General features: G+C 42.5%; 1 protein-coding gene across 2 annotated transcripts in view; it reads right to left on the bottom strand.

Annotated features, from left to right (window-relative positions):
- Positions 1 to 481: 481 nt before the first annotated feature.
- The window catches only part of rttn (rotatin), a 38,833-nt gene continuing 16,330 nt past the window's right edge, over positions 482 to 22,984 (bottom strand). Inside the window, exons 25-49 of one of the 2 annotated variants that reach the window (XM_033639436.2) lie at positions 21,815 to 22,057; positions 19,354 to 19,510; positions 18,243 to 18,409; positions 17,340 to 17,559; positions 16,263 to 16,391; positions 15,152 to 15,262; positions 14,468 to 14,626; positions 14,020 to 14,097; positions 12,725 to 12,923; positions 12,542 to 12,639; positions 11,605 to 11,743; positions 11,140 to 11,341; positions 10,723 to 10,813; positions 10,231 to 10,381; positions 9,847 to 9,984; positions 8,848 to 9,050; positions 8,576 to 8,681; positions 6,323 to 6,420; positions 6,019 to 6,096; positions 5,411 to 5,537; positions 2,706 to 2,899; positions 2,057 to 2,333; positions 1,054 to 1,157; positions 753 to 822; positions 482 to 633 (exon numbers count right to left, since the gene is read on the bottom strand). In XM_033639436.2, coding sequence (XP_033495327.2) covers positions 554 to 633; positions 753 to 822; positions 1,054 to 1,157; positions 2,057 to 2,333; positions 2,706 to 2,899; positions 5,411 to 5,537; positions 6,019 to 6,096; positions 6,323 to 6,420; positions 8,576 to 8,681; positions 8,848 to 9,050; positions 9,847 to 9,984; positions 10,231 to 10,381; positions 10,723 to 10,813; positions 11,140 to 11,341; positions 11,605 to 11,743; positions 12,542 to 12,639; positions 12,725 to 12,923; positions 14,020 to 14,097; positions 14,468 to 14,626; positions 15,152 to 15,262; positions 16,263 to 16,391; positions 17,340 to 17,559; positions 18,243 to 18,409; positions 19,354 to 19,510; positions 21,815 to 22,057 — 3,619 coding nt within the window. In that variant the 3' untranslated portion in view covers positions 482 to 553. The remainder of the gene's footprint in view (positions 634 to 752; positions 823 to 1,053; positions 1,158 to 2,056; positions 2,334 to 2,705; positions 2,900 to 5,410; positions 5,538 to 6,018; positions 6,097 to 6,322; positions 6,421 to 8,575; positions 8,682 to 8,847; positions 9,051 to 9,846; positions 9,985 to 10,230; positions 10,382 to 10,722; positions 10,814 to 11,139; positions 11,342 to 11,604; positions 11,744 to 12,541; positions 12,640 to 12,724; positions 12,924 to 14,019; positions 14,098 to 14,467; positions 14,627 to 15,151; positions 15,263 to 16,262; positions 16,392 to 17,339; positions 17,560 to 18,242; positions 18,410 to 19,353; positions 19,511 to 21,814; positions 22,058 to 22,984) is intronic. The other variant, XM_033639438.2, reaches the window with a different exon arrangement.

The raw sequence follows: 22,984 nt of genomic DNA, 5'->3' as shown, positions 1-22,984 counted from the left end.
TAGCATCATCGGGACAATAATTCTGTTTATCCATTGTCATAAACTGTCTCAGTGTATGTGACAAGTAGGGAGTCCACACAAAAGATTTACTTAAAACAAGGAGAATTTATTAAGCTAAAATTAACTTAAATAACCGATGTAGGTAGACATAGTAAACGTTACACCTGCTGAACATCGACATACGAGAATTTGTTGGCGATGAGTTTAAAGCAGAGCTGCTGACACGGCTGTAGACTCAGAGTCTTGCTGTTTCCTGTAAACACATGGTTTTCAGTGTCTGTGAAAAACTGGGTCAGAGTTCTGTTGGTTATCACCGACTAAACCAAGGTGGTATGATGTGAACAACAGCAGAACACCACCACGACCGCAATAACTGTGTTTAAAGCCACAGCTGGAATACTTCCTGAAGCCATCACCTTGTATGTTTGTATACCAATGTGAACACTTTGTTACGGTGAAATCAGACGAGAGTCACTGAAATCTGCCACTCGACACTTTAATATCAAAATTATTAATATTTGATAGAACATGATACAAAACAATATAAATACAATCAGTTATTTAGCAGCTGGGAGAGGTTTTCAAGGCACTTCAACAGATAGGCATTCACAGGATCCTGCTTGTTCTCTGCATCTGTGGTCGAAAGAAAAAAGTCGTAAACAACAGGACATGTGAAACCTTGTGTCCACATTCAGCATCACAGCATCACAGCAGGTACTGATACATCTTCATCAAAGTGAATAAATGCATACCCTTCTTAGAGATGGTGCGTGCCTCCTCGATTCTCAATCGAACAGAGGGACACTTCAAAGTGGTCTTAGCCTTTGAGGGGAAATTAGAGAGACAGATTAGGATGAGTTGATGAGGCTGAAACCGAGAGAGTTCTTTTTTTCGGTTTGTAATCAGGAGATTAAAAAGAAAAGGCTGGTCATTTCTTCTATATGTGAGAGGACAATGAAGACTAGACAGAGTGAAGCGACCTCAGGATTTAATTTGACATATCACCAATAAACTCTAATACTAACAAGTAAAATAAATGTAAAATGTGTGTACCCTCTGATTGTTATGGAGCAACGCCCAAAGTGAAGACGCTCCCATAGAGCGGGTTTCCATCACTTTACTGTTCAAGCAGCACAGCAGCACCTTCATGGCTTTGTCTGGAAGAAAGGTGTGCAGATAGTCATGACCATTAATCTGCTGGGGATTTTTTTTAAAAATTCAAAATGACAAGAACAGCACCTTAAAAGGACTCTAGCTAACAAAACACAGATCTGAGCATACAGAGATCTGTTGACCTGGAAAACAACATACTGATATTTTAAGGAGCAAATAGCTGATGAACTAAACACGAGTCACCACACTGATATTATCTGGGTCATTTCCTGATGCCGCACAGCTTCACTAGTGTTGCATTTTTACTTATTCACATGGAAATCTAACAATGGCAGTGTGGTCATATAAGTCATTTCCTGTAAGATGATGGATTGATTGAGATCATACTGTACGCACACACAGGCAGGAAATGCGATCTTTCCACAGGAAACAAAAATCATGTTACACAACAGGTTCCACCCACCTGGTCCTGCAGCTCCCACCTACAGCTTGCACTGCAAGTGGGGGGGATACGTTCATCTTATAGTCTTCTCTGACTTCCTCCTACTCTCCTAAATTTAAATAAATGCTTAACTATTCATTTAATATCAAATGCTATGATCTTTTAGGTTGAGCAATCAGAATAATCAGATGATAAAAGTAACATTTTGTATATGATAAGACTGCCTACCAAGAAAATGAAAGACAATTTGTCTGGTCTAGCAGAAACACGGCCTCACACTTGCTGCATCTTAACTCCCACTGTGGTCTGTCGTTCTCACAGAAGCAAAATGAAAGGCGAGATTCATCTTCAGAGTTTTACCACACTTAATGACTTAAATTGTGGATGGATGAATGGTTGATTTATCCAAAAACAAACAAATCTGCTTTTTGTACTTTGCAGTTTACACTTTGATAACCCTGCGTGAGATAAATATATTCATTCCCTGCTTTCCTTTCATACCGTTGGCAATGATGTGTGGCTTGTTGGCAGGGCAGAAGCAGAGGTTGTGAAGGGTGAGGAGTGCGTGGCGCCGATGCGGTGCCAGGTCTGCCAGCAGCTCCAGGACTCCGGTCACCCTAAGGATACTCTGCTGGCCGTCCTCCGTGGATGACAGGCTAACCAGCAGCCTCAGCCACAGGCCCAGTAGGCTCCCGACACCTCCACAGCCTGCGGACGTGGCCTTAACACCACCCGCCTTGGGTATTGGCACTGACAGGAAGGCTTGTAGGAAATTATTCTGAAAAGCAAGCGGAGTTTTAACGTCATGTGAGCAGATCATTAAGAGCTGCTCCCTAGTTTATAACATATTTCCCCAGCCAGCATCATGGAAGTGTGAGGGCGAGATTTTAGACAGGCTAAGTGTGAGAGAAGCGCATGTTTATTTATAGCAAGCGCCAAGCTGTTTTTTTAAATTCTGTAACACTGCATATCACGTTAAAATTAAAGTTATTCAAATTTGTTTTTCACAGCAAGTTACAATGAACTAAAGATAACTGTTGAACTCATCAATGAGTTATGCTCCATTTAGGGAAAACTGGTGCTCTTCATTCTTTGATTCTCACTCTTACAAAACAAATCAAGTTTTTGACTTTGTTATCAGAAACTGTACCTTTTGTAGGAGGCCTCTGCAGTCACGGGACATGGCGAGGTTAGCCAACAGACAGAAGGCTAGCTTCTGAACAAGGCTGTTATCTGGGGCAACCCCCGAGGCCAGCTTCATGACAGAGTGCATCAGAGAGCTACCAGGGGTGGCTTTAGATCCTGGTGTGACAGCGGGGCCACCGCCACAAATACAACTGCACGCTGAAAGAAGAAAACAACCACAAGTACTTCTGTGATTAATCTTTTTTTAATGAGATCAAAATTTAAGATAAAGATTGTGAATACTGTGGGCGTCACTTCTCTCATATACAGGTCATGCCATGCACTGTAAAGCGTGTGTAGGCAGGAGCAGATTATTTACAGTGGTTAAAAGCGCAGCAGATCAAGGCTGGAGGTCATTTTAAAGGAATAATTTACCATTTTCTAATGGGCACTCTGTGTCTTTAATGGTAAGAGCAGCAATCAATGCATGAAGGCCACGAGCATGCCCTCTGTCCCCGAGGCAGCCTGTGAGGAGTGCTGCTGATTGACATGGCTGTGCTGACATAAAAAACAACTATTCAATCCTCCTCGACTGAGGGCAGCAGTCACATCCAGTGCGGTGGATTGTGTTGTAGCAAACATGACTTCCAACCTTATAATTTAACATTTAAATGTTTATATGGGGGCAAATGCTTCTTAGTGAAAAATGTGCAAACACAATATTGCATTAAGCCACTTTTATGACCCAGAAAAATCTGATACAAACACTGTAACACTCAGCAAAATGCTCTCTCCCTCTTCTTCTTGGCACTGGCTGCTTCTTACTGTTTATCTTGCAGCCAGCTAGCTAAAATAAAGACTGACCTGTCAGGCTGCACGGCTGTCTGCTCACCATACCAAAACATCTCTGCATGGCTGCATGCACAGCTTGTTTGCTGTAAAAGCTGTCTAAGCAAATGACAAAAATGATGAAGATGAGTGGAACTCTTGTACACAGAGAATTAACTTCACCTTAGTGGGAACAATACAGATGCTCAGAGAGAGCAGTCGCAGCCAACAGACACTACGTCATCGTAAAACAGCGTTTGGAATAGAATTCTGAAGCAATTAAGTGTCACATGAAGAATTAGATGGATTTAGCCATGAATGTTTTATATCTTTAAACTGACTTTTAATCTTCATTCACCATGAAAGCACTCTGACTGATGATAAAAAAGCATGCCCCTACTCTGGGAGGAAAGGAAATAATTTAGCCTGAGGCTATGGCCACAATTTATTTACAATTTAGGCCATTCAGAAATATAAACACAAATATATATCACACAAATAAGTGAAGCAAATAAAAATATCTGTCTTTCCGCACAACATTCGCATCAGTATAACTGACACGGCTAATTGCTGCAGCTGTAGATCACATACAGAAATTAACAAGCTTAAGACAGAGAGCACTGACAAGGCATCGTGTGACACTGATTGATGTTGCTTAATGAAGGACATGACAGCTTGTTGGTTATGCAAATTCTGCAATGAAAACATACAGCAACAAGCGTATGCTGATGTTAGCCCGAGGTTATCTCGATACCTGTCAAGAAAGCTGGTCTATCATAGAATTGACGAGGGAGGTCTTCTTTATAATGGATCTACTCCACTGATGTGAGTCAAAGGCGTTCCCACCGCTGCTACAAATCTCCATTTTTTTATGATCATTCCATAGAAGAGTTGTTTTTTTTTTAGTTTCTGTCTGTGGGAGTTTTGGGGCTGCTACAAAAATATCTGTGAAAATATGTGTGGCACAGATGAAAACAACAATCTGACTTGAACTAGCAGTGCAAACAAAGCCTTGGATGAAGGAGGTAGACTGGAGATGAAACATTCAGTAGAAATGTGGCAGTCTCAGGAGAAGAACTGGTAGCCTGAGGGTGGATGGTGTAATACTAAGCCTGGCTGCATGCAGCCTGAACACAACCTGCTGTTCAGTTAACCTTTAGGGAAATACTGTGCCTGACTTCACTGATTTGTGGTGCTTCACAGCTTGAGCTTATGAGGGGTCTAAAGCGAGTGAGTTTAGATCAGAGCACATGCACCCACTGAGGAACCGGTGCCAATCAAACAAAGACACAGACACACACACACACAGAAACGTTCATAAGCGCTGCACATGAAACTTCCTTTCCTCCACTGATGAAACTGATTTCCATTGCACAACTACATCACACACACACACACAAACAGATCAAAGGAACCACGAGCCGTTTATCAAAGTAAAATTTCCTCACTGTTTCCTCCCCATGAATCTTGCCTTTCCTCTGCTCAAAAAGCCTTTTTCTACACGCCTTTCTGATTTCCACATACACAGCCCTTACATTTGCATGATGGAATACCAATATCGCAGGCAACACAGAGACACTCTGTGCTTCCCCACATCATCTCCAACTGGTCTGAAACCCGCTGCCATACATACAGTGAGACAACCATGCAGCCTGATCCCCGGATCCTGACACTGTGCCCATTGTGACTGGCAGGCGAGCAGGCGCTGGTCTTATACAGTGAGACACAATGTTGTTCAGCGGTCACTGGAGAGGACAATGGGACTCTTAGTGTGAAGTGTGTGTGACTCAGTCAGATTGCTAACCACAGACAGAGGCGATGGGCAGGCACGGGCCAGGCACAGTGCCTACACAAACACATAAGACATGCAGACAGACAAAACACACACACACGCAAACAGACCTGTGGTGCAGTTGGCTGTATAGACACACAGGAGCTCCAGAACCGCCTCCATAGTGTGGTCGTCCAATAAGAACCAAGGCCAAAGAGCATAGAGTGCCAGTGTGAGGCGAGCATCCGTGGCTACAACCTACACACAGAAATACAAATGGATTACACACACACATGCACTTGCATTTATAAAAGCCCACATACAGGCATGTGCATGATTACAGATGCACACAACATACATTAGAGAAACCCTGATTTATACAACAGCACAAACACAGATGGCAGTAATCAACATAAAATGCTTCAATGTTGTGGTTAGTGTGCAGGAGGAACACGTGGAGAGGAGAATAATGGTGGGGTAAACACTGCAGCAGAGCCTCCCTGGCTATTTAGTCCAAGGTAACCACCAGTGACTGAAAGGCCACTTAGAAAATGAAAAACCAGCTAATATGCTCCATAAGTAATGCCATTACAGGGTTTAAGAAGCTAAACTTGCCGGGATGTTAGCAGGGCCATGCACATTTAGGTGAATCTCATTTACAGGCACAGCATTGGTACTCTGAGGTTCCATTAAAAACCAATTAGCAGCGGGGAATTAAAAAGCAGACACAGAGGCTCACTTTGCATTCATCGTTGCGGTAAAGAGCACTCCGCAGGATATCCACCGTCAGCTTGACTTCCTTTAAATGGCCTTCTTCCTGATAATATAGAAAAACAAAACAAAGATATGTTTAGATGTTCACGTTGAAAACACTGCCCCATAACAGCACGGGGACTGACTGCTGAGAACTACCAGAGATATTCATAATATTTATCCATAAAACTCATTCGTGTTGGATTCAGACTGTTTTTATATCCAGTGGAAAAAAACACAGACAGCACAGAAACACCATGACTGGAAATTTCCAGCTGGTCTCTGCTCACCTTTTTGCGGTGGGAGGCTTTGCCGGGCCGGACGGACTCCAGGTGGAGCTGGGAGTGAGTCTGCTTCATTTGCTCCACACAGCTGTCAATTAGACCAGCTGGGGAAAAAACAAATAGAGTTCAGAGTGGAGCATATTGTTAACATCACATTAAATCCAGAGTTATAATATCACATCGACCATAACTGACAAAATATAGCTCTCAATGATGTCTAAAAAAAAAGTCTAATTGAAATCAAAATCTCCTCTTCAAGAGTGCCTTGGCCAAGATGGCAGCATAACCAGGGTTACAACAATAAATACAAACAGACAATTACAGCTTACACACACTACAAATGAGTGAACACAATATTCAGTTAATTTGCAATTACGATGTGCAAAAATTTTAATTTAGAAGCAATCACGATGACTATGAGTACTCTTTTTTTAATCCTTTAAAATCGACTCACAGGTCCAGTGTGTAGGATTTAGTGGCATCTAGTGGTGAGGTTGCAGATTGCACCCCACTGGCACTGCTCCTATGTGCTAAGCGTGTAGGACATTGGTAGACGCAAGAATGCGAATGGCCCTATCTAGAGCCAGTGTTTGGTTTATCAATTCTGGGCTACTGTAGGAACAAAATGGCGGACTCCATTGGAGATGACCCGCTCTGTATGTAGACATAAACGGCTCATTCTAAGGCAACAAAAACAATGATTATCATTTTCAGGTGATTATAAACTAATGAAAACATAGTTATGAATACTATGTACCAATTCTGCCAACTTATTTTAGTTCATGGGCCACATAAAGACCTTCTCAACTGAGCCAGACCAGTAAAACCATTGTATAATAACTTACAAATATCACCACCTACAAAATGTTCCCCTGTCTTTTGTTGTAAAGAAGCATAAGTACATTCTGAACATATCCATTTACAACCAGATGTCTTGAGAAAAATAAGTGCAATTTTAACAACATGTCCAAGTTAGTCAGTCCCCTACATGTGCATTTTTACATATATTTCCACCCGTGTGTAGAAATTCTGGCTTCAACACACTAAACTAAAGGGGAAGCTACGAACGCTGCTGATTGACTACAATGTTCACCATCTCTGAATATGACCACAATAAGTATTTATTGTTTTTTCAGAGAGCTGTATTCTGGTCAGGGTGGAGAAGCCTCTGAAGCTGCAAATTACATGAAGGCTACTAACTGTTTATCTTGCTCCTGAAACCTGGCACCTCTTAGCCTTCACAAGTGCATCAATATTAGGTGTGTTCAGTCATCCACTGGGCCGGATTGGACCTTTTGGTGGGCCAGTTCTGTTTGACACCCCTACCCTAAATCCTACGCACTAGACGTTTAAAAACTTTTTTGGCTAGATCCATTCTTATCCTGTGGACCAACATCTGTAGAACATAGTGAGAGCAAGGGCAATACATAAAGAGGCGTACGCTACTTCCCACCGAAGTTGTGATCTATAAAAACAGACTTGATGGGAGAAGCTTTGACCCATGCTTACCAACGACGCAGATGGTGAGGTAGAAGCCTGATTGTAGAAACTGTTGGATATTTTTTAGGGATGCACCAATACGATATCTGGATCAAATATTGGCCCCGATATCATCAAAATAGATGAATCGGGTATCGGAAAATGCAACCTATACCTGAGGCGATCCTTTCCCTTTAAATCTATTGCAACGCGAGCTACGTCATTGAGAGAAGAAGAGAATCTGCTGTGTGGAGATATTTCACACTATTTAGACTGCTGTTATTTTTGGTAAAAATAAATAGTTCATCATTGGATTAATCTGTTTCATCTTGTTTCATTTTATCTTAGGAAAGAACTGTGTAGTCATCAATGCCTGATGCCTCTAGTCTTTTCTGTTCTACATGTAAAGGTATATAGCTTTTTTAGGTCGACCATGGTATCGGATCAGTCTCGGGTATCGGCTGATATTCAAAGCCACAGCATTGGGATCAGTAGAAACTGAAAAAGCTGTATCAGTGCATCTCTATTTTTTTGGGCAAATGTTTGGCCTTTGCCCATACGTATATTTCTAGTATGGATCCTACGCATTGTTTTATAAATGAGATCCATGATCACTGTTATTGAAGTAACAGTAGTTGTTTTACAAAATACATACAGAGTGATGAAGCCACATGTGTCTTATGGGGACCAGCAGACAAAAAGCTAGTGACCCATTTTAAATTTTCAAAACAGTAACTAACAGGTGGCAGCCCTGCTCTAGCCTGAGGTTTGGGGAATTACCTTTGGCTGCGTGGCTTTGAGCTGTGGGACTGCAGGCTAGTAGTGTCATCAGAGCTCTGGCTGTCAGCTTCCTCAAAGGGTCCTGAAGGGTCCTCTTATCAAAACTCTGCCATCGACAGTCAAAGAGGGACACAGTGATCGCTCCATTCAAACTTTTTGAGCCGTGAGCACATACATTACAGTATATAAAAAGTAATCAAGTTCAGTCGATTCTAATTCCCACTGTGCACCAGAGTCTAGACAGACAACGAGCCCCCATCACCTCCACGTACCTGCAGCAACAGCTCACACAGCTGGCCGGCTGAGGGACCGTTCACAATGTCAGACAAAGCAGCAGCATGTTTAGAGCTGGAGGTTGTGACCTCTGCATCCAGACACTTTGCCTCCTCTGTGAAAACTGTACTGAGGAACTGCAGAGCCACTGTGTGGAGACGAGGGTCTGCGAACTTCTCGTCCACACACACTGATAATGTTCCTGCGGGGGGAAATAAAAAGAGTGAGCTGGCCTTTTAATGAATGACACAGCAAAACATACTGAATCACGGCGAGAGACAAAATGGCAAACCCATTGTTTAAATCCCCTGACAGATATTTGTCCATGACTGAGGCAGTACGCAGTGATGGAGAACACACTAATCATCTGAATGTGTATGCAGACACCCAGACACCATAAACAAGTACACAAAGACATAAATACAAGCACAAAGGCTCAGCGTTCATCTTTTACTGGACTCATCACATTCCCCTGCTGCGCCATTAATCACAAAGGAAGATGAGTAGGAGGAGGAGAGGTACTATAAGGACAGGATGCAATTATCTCATCCCAGCATCTGCTCAGGGAAGTTAATACTCACAGTAATGATGCAACGAATGTGTTAATATGATAGAATTTCTCTCCTTTTTTTGGGTACCAGAAAGAAAGCTGCACAATTATATCTAAAATGATAATCCTGCTTATTTAGTGAGTTACTGCAATCAGCATAATTACCCTAATGATGATTATCAGTCTTTGTGATTTGAGGAGAAAAATTATTTTACAGCCTGATTTCATCATGTATCAAGATCTTGAGTCTTAAACCACAGTGGGCTGCTCAAATTAAATGAAAAGTGTTTCCAAAAATGACAACAATCTGTTATTATAATTTGTGAGAAACGATCCACAATAGATGATTATAACTGAATTCTGGAACCTAAACCAGAATAATTAATTTTGTCTCCTTCACTCACTCAGTGTAACACACACACACACACAGAGCGGAGAATCTGTATACCTGCAAATGTCCGCCAGCATCTCCCCAGCGCAGCAGAGACAGATGGGTACGCTGCTGAGCTGTCCCTTCTCACCAGAGTAGCCAGGAGCATAAACACGTCTGCCCAGCACACACAAACCGCGTCCCGGGTACCTGCATCTGAAGAGGGAAAGAGTGAGTCACAGATTTAATGACACGGGACAGCCACAAAGCCACACACGGATCACACTGTAGAACATACTGCAGGGAGAGGTGGATATATGTATGAATAGGAGTTGCATTTGTTTTTTTAGATCCATAATGGTGACATACACACAGTGGATCATGGAAAACATTTTGAGAAGTGTTTGGACAACTACATTCGGAAATCAAGACTTCAATTTGGATTGAGCATGAGATGCTGACCTAATTCTCTGATGTCCAACATGAGCACTGCCACCAGAGCACTCAACAGCTGTTTCAGGAAGTCCATCTGCCCAATCAGCTCCTGGCTCACCATGACGCATGACTGCAGCAGTTTGCAAAAGCTGGACAGGAACCGAAGCAGGGTGACAAACTAGAGACATGCACACACACACAGGAAGACGTTTTAACCAATTAACCACACGTGCATGCAAACACACTGCACACATTTATTGAGCAGCTAAGCTTGGAGAAAATATGATAATGCACGTAGTTATTCTATTTTAAAAGCTAATTTTCCAAGCTGCAATAACAACGGCATGCTTTGAGTCGAAGCTTGTTGAGTATTGCACCCACACCAAAATCTGCAGGTGCCCTCAGACAACCTAGCGCTGCACTGAAACAGTGTACTGTACCAACCCACGTTTCTTTCTGGTAAGTCATAACAAAAAAGTCGAAAAACTCTTCAGAACTGTCTATCACAGTGTTCCTCACCTGGATCTTGATGTCTTCTCTCTCTCCTGGTAGGACGTTGGGTGTCTTCAGCTCAGTCAGACATTTCTCAATGGGCCCAATATCCACCAGACTGAGGAGGAAGAGAAAGATGATGGAAGATGTGTGTGTTTGTAAGGAACTAGCTGGAGGGTATTAGGGCTAGACTTAACATTAAGTCTCTACTGGATAAAATACACACATATTTATTTATATCATCTTTGATCATTATGAAAAATGACAAAAATATGTTACCAGAGCTGAAAGTGTTTATTTTATTCTATTTTTATTATTTTTTTTTATTTTTTTAATAACTGCAAAACTCATGCTGGGATCACAACAACACCATTTTGATGTATTCATGATTACCACATTGGAGGGGAGTGTGTGTTCGTGCGGTCCGAGCATGTGGCCTCTTACCTGGCCAGCGCCTGGAGGAGCTGGTTGTGTCGGATGGCAGCGAGGGTGAAGTCTGGCAGGATGGCCAGCAGGTTAGTCAGCAGGCCACAGTGGGCCGTCATGAGGTCGGGAGTTACCATGACGACGGGCTCCGCGGCAGAGGGCTCGCCCTGTCGGGAGTCTTGGGAGGTCACCGAGTCGCTGGTGTCCGTGTCACTCTGGCCTGTGGGACGCAGCAACAGACAGCTAATAGAGACGCGTCCTCCCAGTAGAGTTCACACACTGTGTCTGTGACTGGAGATACTGTGACCACATAATCAAAGCAGTGTTCTACTTTTTAATTCTATTTATAAGACAGAAATATAAATACACAAATGTGGGGTTTTTGTTTGTATTCATCACTGACCACAATGAGGTTCACTGCTTCTGAAGGAAAATAATGAGGAGGATTACATGGTGTGAAGAACCGTGATGTTTTTCTGTTACCGTGAATGCACGTGTGCACACAGACACGCTCTCTGTTCCTCTCTGCTGTACCTTGAGCCGTCAGTCTGCTGGCAGGGGTATCGTCCGTGATGTTCAGCAGGGAGGGACTCTTAGGGGTATGTGGCCCTGAACCTCTCACCTGTAATGGACAACATGAAGAAGATGTGAGGACTTTATCCTGCAAATGACCATGTAAATGTTTGTTTAAAAACTCTTACACAACTCTTGCAGTATAATCCGAGTCTCATTTGTCCAGCCGTATGCTCAGTATTTCCAAAACAGACAGTTTCCAACAGCTAACTGAACTTAAAGTAAAACGTATCCATGCTCTCTTCAAAACCAGACTCCATTGACAAAAACAGTAATTTTACCGTGCTGAAGATGAGAGCTGTTGGTCTACTGCTGCCTCTATCAATTAGTTGTTTGTGTTATTGTGTGACTTTGCTGTTTGTTCAGATTCACCAAAGTCCCACAATAACACAAACATACAATCATCAAGGCACTGGGAGACCAGCAGCTCCCGTGTTCAGCCAGGTAAAATTACCACTTTTCTTAATGGAGTCTGGCTTTGAAGAGAGCACAGAGAAGTTTTACTTTATAGTCAGTTCCTTGTCATAAAGGGCTGTCTGTTTGAGAAGTACTGAGCATACAACTGGATAAATGAGACTTGGACGAGTTGTGTAAGAGTTTGCAAATGGATGTTTTAATACAGGTTTGTGGCTGTTAAACGTGGACCCCTATGACTTCAATTCATCAGGAATTTTCTCTGGTTTTCTCGCATGCCTCTACGGTGAACGAAGAATCCAAAAACACATTTTACTCATGAATTCAATGTCACCCAGGGTGAGTAATTTATATATAAATGGTTACTGGAAGGTGAAGTATTTCTTTAATGTTAGTGTAAGTGCACGTTTGAAGGCACGAGGGCATTGCTGACCATGGTGCTAGACGTTGAGAGGGAGCTGGAAGGTCTGCTGGAGTCGACAGTGGGCGGTGGTGGGTCGCATCTCCAAAACCACAGAGAATTCTCAGAATCTAGACAAACATACACACATAATGACCTATCAGCCTTTACTAGAAAAAACAATTGATAAATGATGACCCTGAAAATAAAACCTACCCAGTGAACTGCTTTCCTGAGGACTGGGCCCACTGGTAGCAGAAAGACGAGGCTGCAGGTGGAAAGTGTACCTGCCTTGGTAACATTTGGAGGCAGAGAGAGCCACGTGTTGGAAGTACTGACAGTGGTAAAGCAGAGCCTGGAGCGCTGGGAGACCCACCAAAGACACACCGGACACCTCATCGTGGACACACGGGTGCTGGAAGACGCAGAGAAAGAAATGAGGGCACCTCAAACTATTATATGACTTTCAGTGACATGTTACTGATGAGATCAGGGTGAAAGGAACAGAGGTGAGGCAAAGAACTAAATACAGAGAGGTTGAAATCCAGCTGGGCTTAACTTTGTTTGAGCCTTTGTCACCAGACCTATATTTTCACCATTCAATTTAAAACTGAAATGTACTTTGGTGACTTCAGATGTGACAGTGATTTTCTAAAAGCCCCTGCATGAACACTGCCAAGTCTTTAAGTTTTTAAATTTTGAAGACTTGCGTAATGCCTATTCAAAACATACCTGTTCAGAATGAGCTGGGTTATAAGAGCTAAGACGAACATTTTATGGGCTTGATGAAGTCAAAGTCTGGCAATTTCTGGGAACAAAAACACTCATTTCCAAAGTTACATCGCTGATGCTTTAAATATTTGAATTTGTCTCTTCTTCCTCATCTGTTTTTGAATGTACTGTAAGAGCGACGGAAAGTGAGCTGTATCCTGCATGCTACGCGGAAATGTAACAGTTAATACGGGTCCCCTCTCATCACACTTCCCAGCGTGTAGTGTAGTGTCCGGGAGTAGTAATGCACCACGTATAAATATGTCCCGCTCATCTCAAGAGCTCGCATTCGACACTTGACGTCTTTGGGTCCTCAGCAATACACCCACCAAGTGAAGTCCATCGGATAAACACTTGACGTCTTGATAAACTTCTTTCTGGTGATTATAACTAAATCACACTGAGTAAACAACAAGCCTCGCTTTTAAAAGATAAGAATAAATATTCATCTTTTTTCTCCTCTGACATACAGCTTCCTTCTCATGTAATAACAGGCCAGATTAAGATGTTGTTAATGTTTTGGCAGAACTTTGTTATTATGGATGTGAATGCTGGAGGCCTGCACTCCAGCAGAGCTTCAATCCTAGTAACACCCCTGGTCTGAACCCTGCAGGGCTCAACAAGGGGGGAGGGAGGAACAGAGAGGGGACAGAAACAGAGAGAAAGTGAAAGAGAAGGGAGAGGAAAAAAACAGTTCACGGTTTATAAAAGCTTTTTAACTGGTTGGCAGAGCTGCTGACCTGCCAGTGGGAGTCCTTGGCCTCCTCTGCGTTGGCAGGCATGGGCATCACCAGCAAATTATGAAGGATAAACGCAGCCTGGACACACACAAAAAAAAGAGAGGGACGTGCACACACTGGGTCAAGTTAGACTGCATCAGCAACAGTGCCATCTGCCTGTGTTTGGCCGGTAATACATAAAGGTCCAATCACATTTTCTGACCATAGATAAAATACAGTGAATTTTGCTTTTCTCTTATTAGTTCTGATAGGTGTTGAAATTATGGCACACAGCAACAACAGTAGGTTTGTGTCAATCATGTCTGTAAATAATTACACACTCTGCTGTTCTATATTTTGGCCCGGGACTCCTCAGAGGAAGTTATTTATTTCCTCCGTGTAGCAACAGGGAGAAAACATTTCTGGGTTGCACAGGCAGTAGAGCAGAGTCGCAGCTCTAACGTCGTACCTCTCTGCGGACCATGCTGCTCTCCTGCTGATCCAGGAGGATGTTGAGCAACGTGCCCCACAGACCTCCGCTGATGTTCTGACAGCTGGCACACAGAGCCTGGCACCCGCTGGGCACCGAGGACAGAGCTGCGCCTAAACCCAAACTGGCAAACCTCACCTGACATGAGAGGGGGGAGACACAGATTTGAATGGATGTGTGAGGAAAGAAAGAGGCATAGGGAAAGAAAGAGGGTGTACAAACCTCCACAGAATAACAGTAATGAATCTCCAAAAACGTAAATGGTGTTCATGTTAGGAGAAATGTGAATTTGGCCGTGCTGGTTATTCATAACACTAGACTGGCATTTAAATTGATGATGGCAAAGACAGAATCTACCTTGTCAAGGGAGCCTCTTAGACTGACTTGTGTGAGAACTTATTTTCGGAGACAGACAAAGAATTTGGTATGACTAGCTGTCATGTGCTTCTTTTTGTCTGCGAGTTCTTGTGCAACTCTTATGGGTTTCATTTGTCCCAAAAGTCAAGCATCATGAAACTTCATTTTTCTGACAGAAAGAGTTTATGAAGTTGAGCTGAAGAATGAATAGTGAACAGATGAATATTAAAAACTGGAGTGGCACATACTGTATATAGTTTACACATATTAAAGTGCAATCATGACTTGCGGAGAAACTGTTCGTACCTCTTGATCACGGTCGACCCACAGTGGGATGAGCCAGGCCAAACCGAGCTGAGAGGCACTCGCCTCCTCAGCAGCTGCCTCGTTCCCCAAAGACCACTGGGATATGAAGTCCTGACGCAGGCAAAATAGAGAGGAAAACATTGTTCCAGTTACGTTACAAAATGTTTTAGTACTGTGTAGTCTGTTGTCTGGCTGGAGAAAGGTCTGGAAATTAAGGATAGACCGATACATCGGCCGGCCGATATATTGGGCCGATATTTGAGTTTTTTACTTGTATCGGCATCAGCCGATACGCGCGTGGGTTTGCGGATTTATTTTTCCCTGGCATGATTTACAGACAGGCATCCACGGGCAGCTCTGTGTTGCCGGAAGACCCTACAGCGCACATGCAGCGAATCCTACTGTGTACAGTAGTTGTTGTTTTATTTATGCTTCAGCTTAAATATTTGTTTATTTTATAAAGACATTACTGGAAGATTTAAGAGCACTGAACTCTTTTTTTTATTTGAATGTATAATAATAATAATATTCTACCTGTTCTACCTCAACTTTCCATCTTGTTTTAGTATTTTTTACTGTTCAATAAATGTTTCTTATTTTAAACTTGAGACCTGTAATATTTGTTATCATTGTGTCATTTTTTTGATGTAAATTGAGGGAGCAAAAGCAGTATCGGCCCCAAATATCGGCTCAAGAAAATCGGCAGTCCATAATCGGTCATCAGCTAAGGGTGATGGAAAAAAATCGGTATCGGCATCGGCCCTAAAAAATCCATATCGGTCTATCCCTACTGGAAACACCAATTATCTTTCTGCTATAGGGGAAAAATGCTCCTGCTTGTTTTTGTTTCTTTAATCCGATCACAGTCATCTTGAGCGACACTTGGCCCAGGATGCAGCGACAGTGCTCTTGCAAAGTAGTGTCAGAGGTGAACTTGTTTTGGTTGAACATTTGCACATGGGGAGGGGAGCAAAGTCACTAAAATCGCCTCGCAAACATCATAAAAAACATTCCTATGTTACTGTGTGATTCAACTTAAGTGATGGGAAAGAGAAACGTAATTTGATAATCAGTGTCCTGCAGGTGAAGCGTGACTATTATTGACACTTGCCTTGTCCTTGTTCTCAACCATCATCTCATGGGACAGGTGAAGCAAGCAGATGACAGCATTCTTGGTCACACCTTTCCCCATGAAAGACATGGAGTTTCCTCCCCACTCTACATAAAACGAGGAGATCACCTGTGGAGAGGACACAGATCATGAGGGGATTCTAATCTTGCAAAGACGTAGCTTACATACAGAACTGCGCATTATTTGGGTTTGGTACAGTCAGTGGCGTTATTGCACGTCGCTCCCTGTTTCTCGGAATCTGGGAAAGGAGACCTAACAAAGAGCACTTGTTTCTGAGGAAGCGATTACTGTATGCTTGTCATGCAACCCGCTGCATCCAAAGGAAAGCTAAATACAGCTGAGACTAATTATTTTGCTTTGATGTGCCATCAGGATGGCTCTGAAGAGCAGACGAAGACAGAGAAGCCCAAGGCCTGCTGAGCTTTAGGGCCCGACAGTGCCGGGAGTATCAGGTGAGAGGTGGGTCAGAGGGTTGAGCAGACAGGGGTGAAATGGTCAGGTATCTGATTGCTATCATTGAGATGAAGGCAGCCACCAGAGATCTTGACTGAAAAGGATATTAACCTTCAATCTTTATGCAATCTTAATTCACACCCATTAAAACAATCCAAATGAACAAGGATATGTATTGTGTAAACAGGATGGTCTATTCCACCGAGGTCTTTATTCCCAATCAAAAATAAAAGTCTGGACACCTCTGCGCTGAGGACTGCTGCACAAGCTGGTCTACATCATGTTATGCTATTGTTTTATGGACTGTTGAACAACCGAACAGATGGAAAAGGCAAGGTTGATTAATCTCATCAGCATCTTCACAGTGTGGCATATCTAATCAATGAGATTTTTTACCTATTGCAAGTCATGTCCCGTAACCACATTTTGCTTAATTTTAATTAATTCCTCAGAAAGTACTATGCTTTTCCTTTTATTCATTTCTGTAGGCAGTCTCAGCTCTGATGAGAGGGTGGGAGGTTTGCATATGCCTGTGCAACACGTGAACATATGCACACATACTATGAAGACACGTCAAACACACACACACTCACACACACACACCTCTAATAGCCCACTGAGATACTTGGAGCAGAGCAAGATGGGCTCCAGGTCAGAGCAGTGGGAGCTCCAGCCAGGCTGGGCAGTCAGGCTGACCATGCCCTGCAGTGTCCTCTCCAGGCTGGGAAGGCCATAGAAACGCGGGGCGTCAGACACCCGCAGGCTCTGAAGCAAACGGACTGCCAGCTGGCTCTTGAAGGGGCCCGCTAATGCCAAACATAGCCTGCACAGACAGGGAAGGGCAGAGTGAGAGAGAGCGAGACACGAGCAAACCCCACAGTCAGGAGGGGAGACAAGAGGCAGAGAAAAGAGGAAGAAAGACAAGATAACGCTGACAATTAGCATTCCAATTCTTTTTCATAAGCCTCTGGCTTTTTATGTGTTTGGCATTCATTTTCATGTTCTAAATGACTAAGCTAGCCGGATTTCCATCACAAATGAACTGAAATAAGCACTTCCCCTACAGTGGAAGAACACTTCACTATCTTCTTTCCTCCTGATGATATTAATCAATTTTCTAACCCCACAGGAAGGCTGAATAACATAACACGAGAGTGCATTCACCTTTTCCATACACTAAGAGAGGAATAATCATAGCTCTTTCATTTCTTTTACGTAGAAATGTAGAAAATATTGTGGCATATAAAGCAGGAAAACACTTGGAAGGTCAGCTGTGTCTCTTTGGCCCTGAGCTCTACTTGTTAATACAGAATTTAGTACTTTAGTGTGTGTCTGTTGAGCAAATAAAAAGACATTCCTTCACATTTTAGTATTTAAGTGTAAGAAATTAAACCATATTTGTAAATTAAATGTTACAACTAATATACTACAAATATATAAATATTTAAGGACTGTATTGTGCCCGTTTTGTGACTTCCCAGTGTGTCACTGGTGATATCGTCCTACCTGTCGGTGGTGTGTGCGAGTCGGAGGAGTAAGATGTTAAAGAAGCTGGTGAGTTCTCTCTGTAGTCTCTGGCTGACGTGGTTCTTCAGCTCCTCTGGCTCCCCCTGGCTCTGAGTTGAGGTCTGGGTCTCCACACCAAGCAGCAAATTAAGAAGGGATGCGGCCTCCTGAATGATGGATGAGTGGAAGAATTGACATCAACATTTGGAAAAATACGTATTTTGATTTCAGAGGGAACTGTCCCTTTAACAGTAAAACAAACTTCATCTGCCAAACTTTCTAAATTTAAAAAAAAAAAAAAAGAACAAATAAGGGAAAACGTACTCGAGCAAACACCTTCTTTGTAGCACCACCCATCTTTTCCTGAAAAATTCAGATCTACGAGCACCAAACATGCAGAATTTCTTGAAGCGCACATGCAGTAAATAGTTAAATATGTGTAGAGAGTGACAGATGTTCCTGAAACAGCTCAGTAATTACAGAAAAGTCTGAGCAGTGCAGAGCTGCTCACCCCTACTAGGCATTCAATCTGAGTCTGCTTTAGCTGCCAGGGGAGGGCTTATTGTTTACACACACATTAATGAGAAAGCCAAGGTGAGACTGATTAAATCCTAAAAGTAGCTCTCCCCACTAAAACAGTGTGGTGGTGATTCTTCTCCTCGGGCGAAAATATGAATCCAACTTTGTTTTAAGAGCTCAGGAAATAATCTGTGCCGCGGGTCTGAGGTGGTACACTGTGATACTATTTTCCTGTCGTTATGAGAGAGTAATATGTTTGGCTTGTCTGACGGCGTGTGATTTATTCAAGCTTTGATTCCAGGTATATAACCCTCTGTGTTGGAGAGGAGAGAGTCTAACCAGATTACTAGCTAACAGAGATACACACACACACATACTTCGCAAGCACGAGCACTCACATCAAAGGCAAGCTATGGTACAGTGGTACACATTATAAGATTATTATCTATACCACAACACCATACTGTAACTTACACCAATGTGTGTTTAAAAGACAACTTTCCCTTTAAGCCAAAAGATAAAAAAGAAATACAGAACTATTGTTGTGAGGTTTTACTTTCCTGCACAACCAGAAAGTGTGAATTATTTGTACCTGGTTGAGAAGCAGCTCCAGTATCCAACGCAGGTCCTTATCCTCTGGGTCAGATTCAGACTCAGTGTGCATCTGTTTGAAGTAGGCATTCAAAAATGCAACAATACCCACGAGCAACCTCTCATCCTCGACACAGGCTGGACACACCTGGAGAAACCTGCAGGGAAGAAGAGTCAGAGACCGTCACAACACGAGGAAGAGAGCATGGTAGAAAGGAAAACACTCAGTAATAACTTAATATTCAATATTTGTCTAGTATGCTGATTACTAAAGAAGTTAAACTTCTACCTACTCCTCTTTTCATCTCTAACTGTCAAAAAACATCACTGCACAGAGGCGATTTTGACAAGTATTAGACATACGCTACAACACTAGATGAAGAAATCAGAGATTTTGTCAGAGGGGTGGTGATAAACTGATGGAATCAATTGAAATAATTGACCTACTTGAATATGCTTTGTTGGAGGCTTTCTCTCATTTTCTTCATCATTACCGCTCCATCAAATTTTAATCATTTTCTTTTTTTAAGTTAAGCTTTAGAGTAGTTAGAGGAAGAACTTCAAATAAAACAAATTAAAACTAAATTAATTTATATCATGCAGGATTCTCCTAAAGTGTGTGGTGATGTAATTTTCTGCAGAGACTCTGCCCTGTGCTTTTATTTTCTTAACTTCCTCTTATTTTCTATTCTCAGGACGTTTATGGGCGTTTACCCCCACTGTGCTCAGGTGAGGTCGGGGCTTTATAAAAAACAATCAGGTGCCAGACTGTAAGCAGCCAGCATCCAAGACATACAGCGGCTAAAAATGCAAATACAGTAAGGCAAAACACCAAAAGAAACTGAATCTTTGGTTGGCTTTGACTTTCACTTCCTTGGCAAGCATGGTTACAAACAGTAACCCACAATCCTGCACAGTATACCTTTAAGAATAAATATATTTGTCCTCCAATGAGAGGGTGGAAGTATTTTTAAAATAATCACAAAAATTAGTCAAACTTCCAGTGAAAAAAAAAACAATTAACTTAGTGACGATGCCAGGCAAAAAGAAAAACCCCAAAGTTATGTACAGACTCATCAAGGATCTAAAATTAAATTTGCTTTCTTCAAACTTTCTTCAAAGATATTCAAAGTTTGTTACACTTTCTTATGGAATCTTTAAAGGAGCTGTATGTGACATCCAGAGCATACCTCTGATTCAAAGTCTAAAGCGGAATAGTCTCATCATGGTTCAACATGGAGGTGGCTGAGCCAGCGGTCAGCAGCTAACGGTGCTAACTCAATAAACAGGGCTAACAATGGTTAACAAAGTGCTGACCAAGCAAAAATGTTAACCAAGAAGAAAGCAGACGGTAGGCGCTACTCTTAAGCAAGGACGCAAACACGATGTCAGCGTAACCACCGTAAGAGTGCAGTGCAGCGCAGCAGCAGTTAGCTAGCCAGTGGGACACACTCACAGGGACGGACCGTCTACCACAACAGACAGAGAAGCTCGCATTACAACAAACACAGAGGGAGCGTGACTTCATTCTCTGCTCACTGCGCCATTACTCAACTCTTTACATAGCAAATAGTGGTAAGAAAGAACAGACAAAAGAAATGACAAAAGAAAGGATGGACGAAAAAACAGACGGACGAAATGACGAAAGAAAGGACGGACAAACGGATGGACGAAAGAAAGGACGGACGGAAGAACAGACGGACGAAATGAAGAAAGAAAGGTCGGACGGACGGACAAAAGGACGGACGAACGAAAGGACGAAAGAAAGGACGGACAAACGGATGGACGAAAGAAAGAACAGACAAAAGAAAGGACGGACGAAATGACGAAAGAAAGGACGGATGGACAAAAGGACAGACAAAAGGACGGACAAAAGGACGAACGAAAGGACGAAAGAAAGGACGAACAAAAGGATGGACAAACAGATGGACGAAAGAAAGAACGGACAAAAGAAACAACGGACGAAAGAAAGGACGGACGAAAGAGAGGACGGACGAAATGACGAAAGAAAGGACGGACGGACAGACAAAAGGATGGACAAACGAAAGGACGAAAGAAAGGACGAACAAAAGGATGGACGAAAGGATGGACGAACAAAAGGATGGATGAAAGGATGGACGAAAAGAAGGATGGACGAAAGACAGAAAGAAAGAAAAAAGAAAGAAAGATAGAAAGAAAGAAAGAAAGAAAGAAAGACATTAAATGTTATTAATTCATGTCATTTCTTCAAAATAAGATAAAAAGACAGAGCCTCACTGAGCTCACTCAGCCATGGAAAAACATTTGGTTCACAGCAAGTCCTGCTTTGTTCACCAGCAGCAGTAATAATAATGCATACTGTTGTCGCATAAAATCCTCCCATCATTTGCTTAATTCATAAACCTTAACAAGACATATTAACTGAACGTTAGCATGTAAAGCTAACGTGTATGAATGTTTAATTGAATTTGTATGCAGGGTACCTGGTTACTGCTGCCTGCCAGCTGAGCGAGTGAAGGGTGCCTCTGCAGGTGTGGGTGGGGATGTGAGGGAGGGCCAGTCGGTCAATCAGTAAATAGAGGCTGAGCCTGGAGAGGGCAGAGGTCACAGAGCCGTGTCCTGCTGCTGTGATGATGGCCTTGATGCAGTCCTGCAGCGCAGTAGGAAGGCGCACTGCCTGCAGTGACAGAACCTGTGCTTCTGACAGCTTTAAGTCAGGATGAAATCTGTGGGGAACAGAATGTATATGTATATATGCTCCAAATCGGACTACATGACTATTGATGTGCTGACAAGTGTGTTGCATAAGTAGCACCCTCAGAGGCATACTGATGACTGCATTAACAAACATATTTGATCACCAATCTGGAGGGATGGGACATTTATGACTCATCCAAAGAGAGATGTTTTCCTGAGAATTACTTGTAACTGAATCAAGAAGAGACACGCATCACACCGGCAACAATCAACTGTCACAATAATGTCAAAACAATATGAGAAACTTTGTGATAAGACACAACAGAGATAAGGACCTGTGCACGGAGTTGCACTTCACACAAAACAGAAAGACGCCTCTAAAGTTTCACTGACTAATCCATCTTCAACACGTACTCTTCTCCCAGTCATAACATCGTATGAAACTTGGTAGATTGATAAATTCTCGGTGTGCTTTCAACTTCTTTGCCGCAATCAAGCTGGTTAAAACTGTTGGAGAGACATTCTCATCTTTTTGAATTAGGTCAAATTAGAAGTAAATGAAGACAGATGAAACACAAGATGCCGAGCGTCTAAAACTAATTCTTGATGACAATTCTCCACGAGAGAGAACGTTATGTGAGAGTGATGTGTGGCAGTCCCTTTCTCTGATTAAAATAGCCTGCTATGAATTGTTCTCTTCAGTTTTTCCAACATATATTTAACCCATTTCCGTCCCCAGTAAAAGACAACTCTCTCGATAGAGAAGAATGTATCCCCTATAATTGTGCAGGGATAGTGGACTGCCAGGAAACTGGACCCCTGCTGGGGGTAAAAAAAAAAGAAAAAAAAGTCCAATAAAAAAATATCCATTCATTCGCAAATCAATGGTTTGCATTTGTGAGGGCCTTTGTGTGGTGCTGTTCTGAAATGTAATTAATGTGCACTTGTGTCAGTTC

The sequence above is a fragment of the Epinephelus lanceolatus genome, chromosome 20 (genome assembly GCF_041903045.1).
Source record: "Epinephelus lanceolatus isolate andai-2023 chromosome 20, ASM4190304v1, whole genome shotgun sequence".
NCBI classification, from domain to species: Eukaryota; Metazoa; Chordata; class Actinopteri; order Perciformes; family Serranidae; genus Epinephelus; species Epinephelus lanceolatus.
This window is presented reverse-complemented; position numbering and strand designations above follow the sequence as displayed.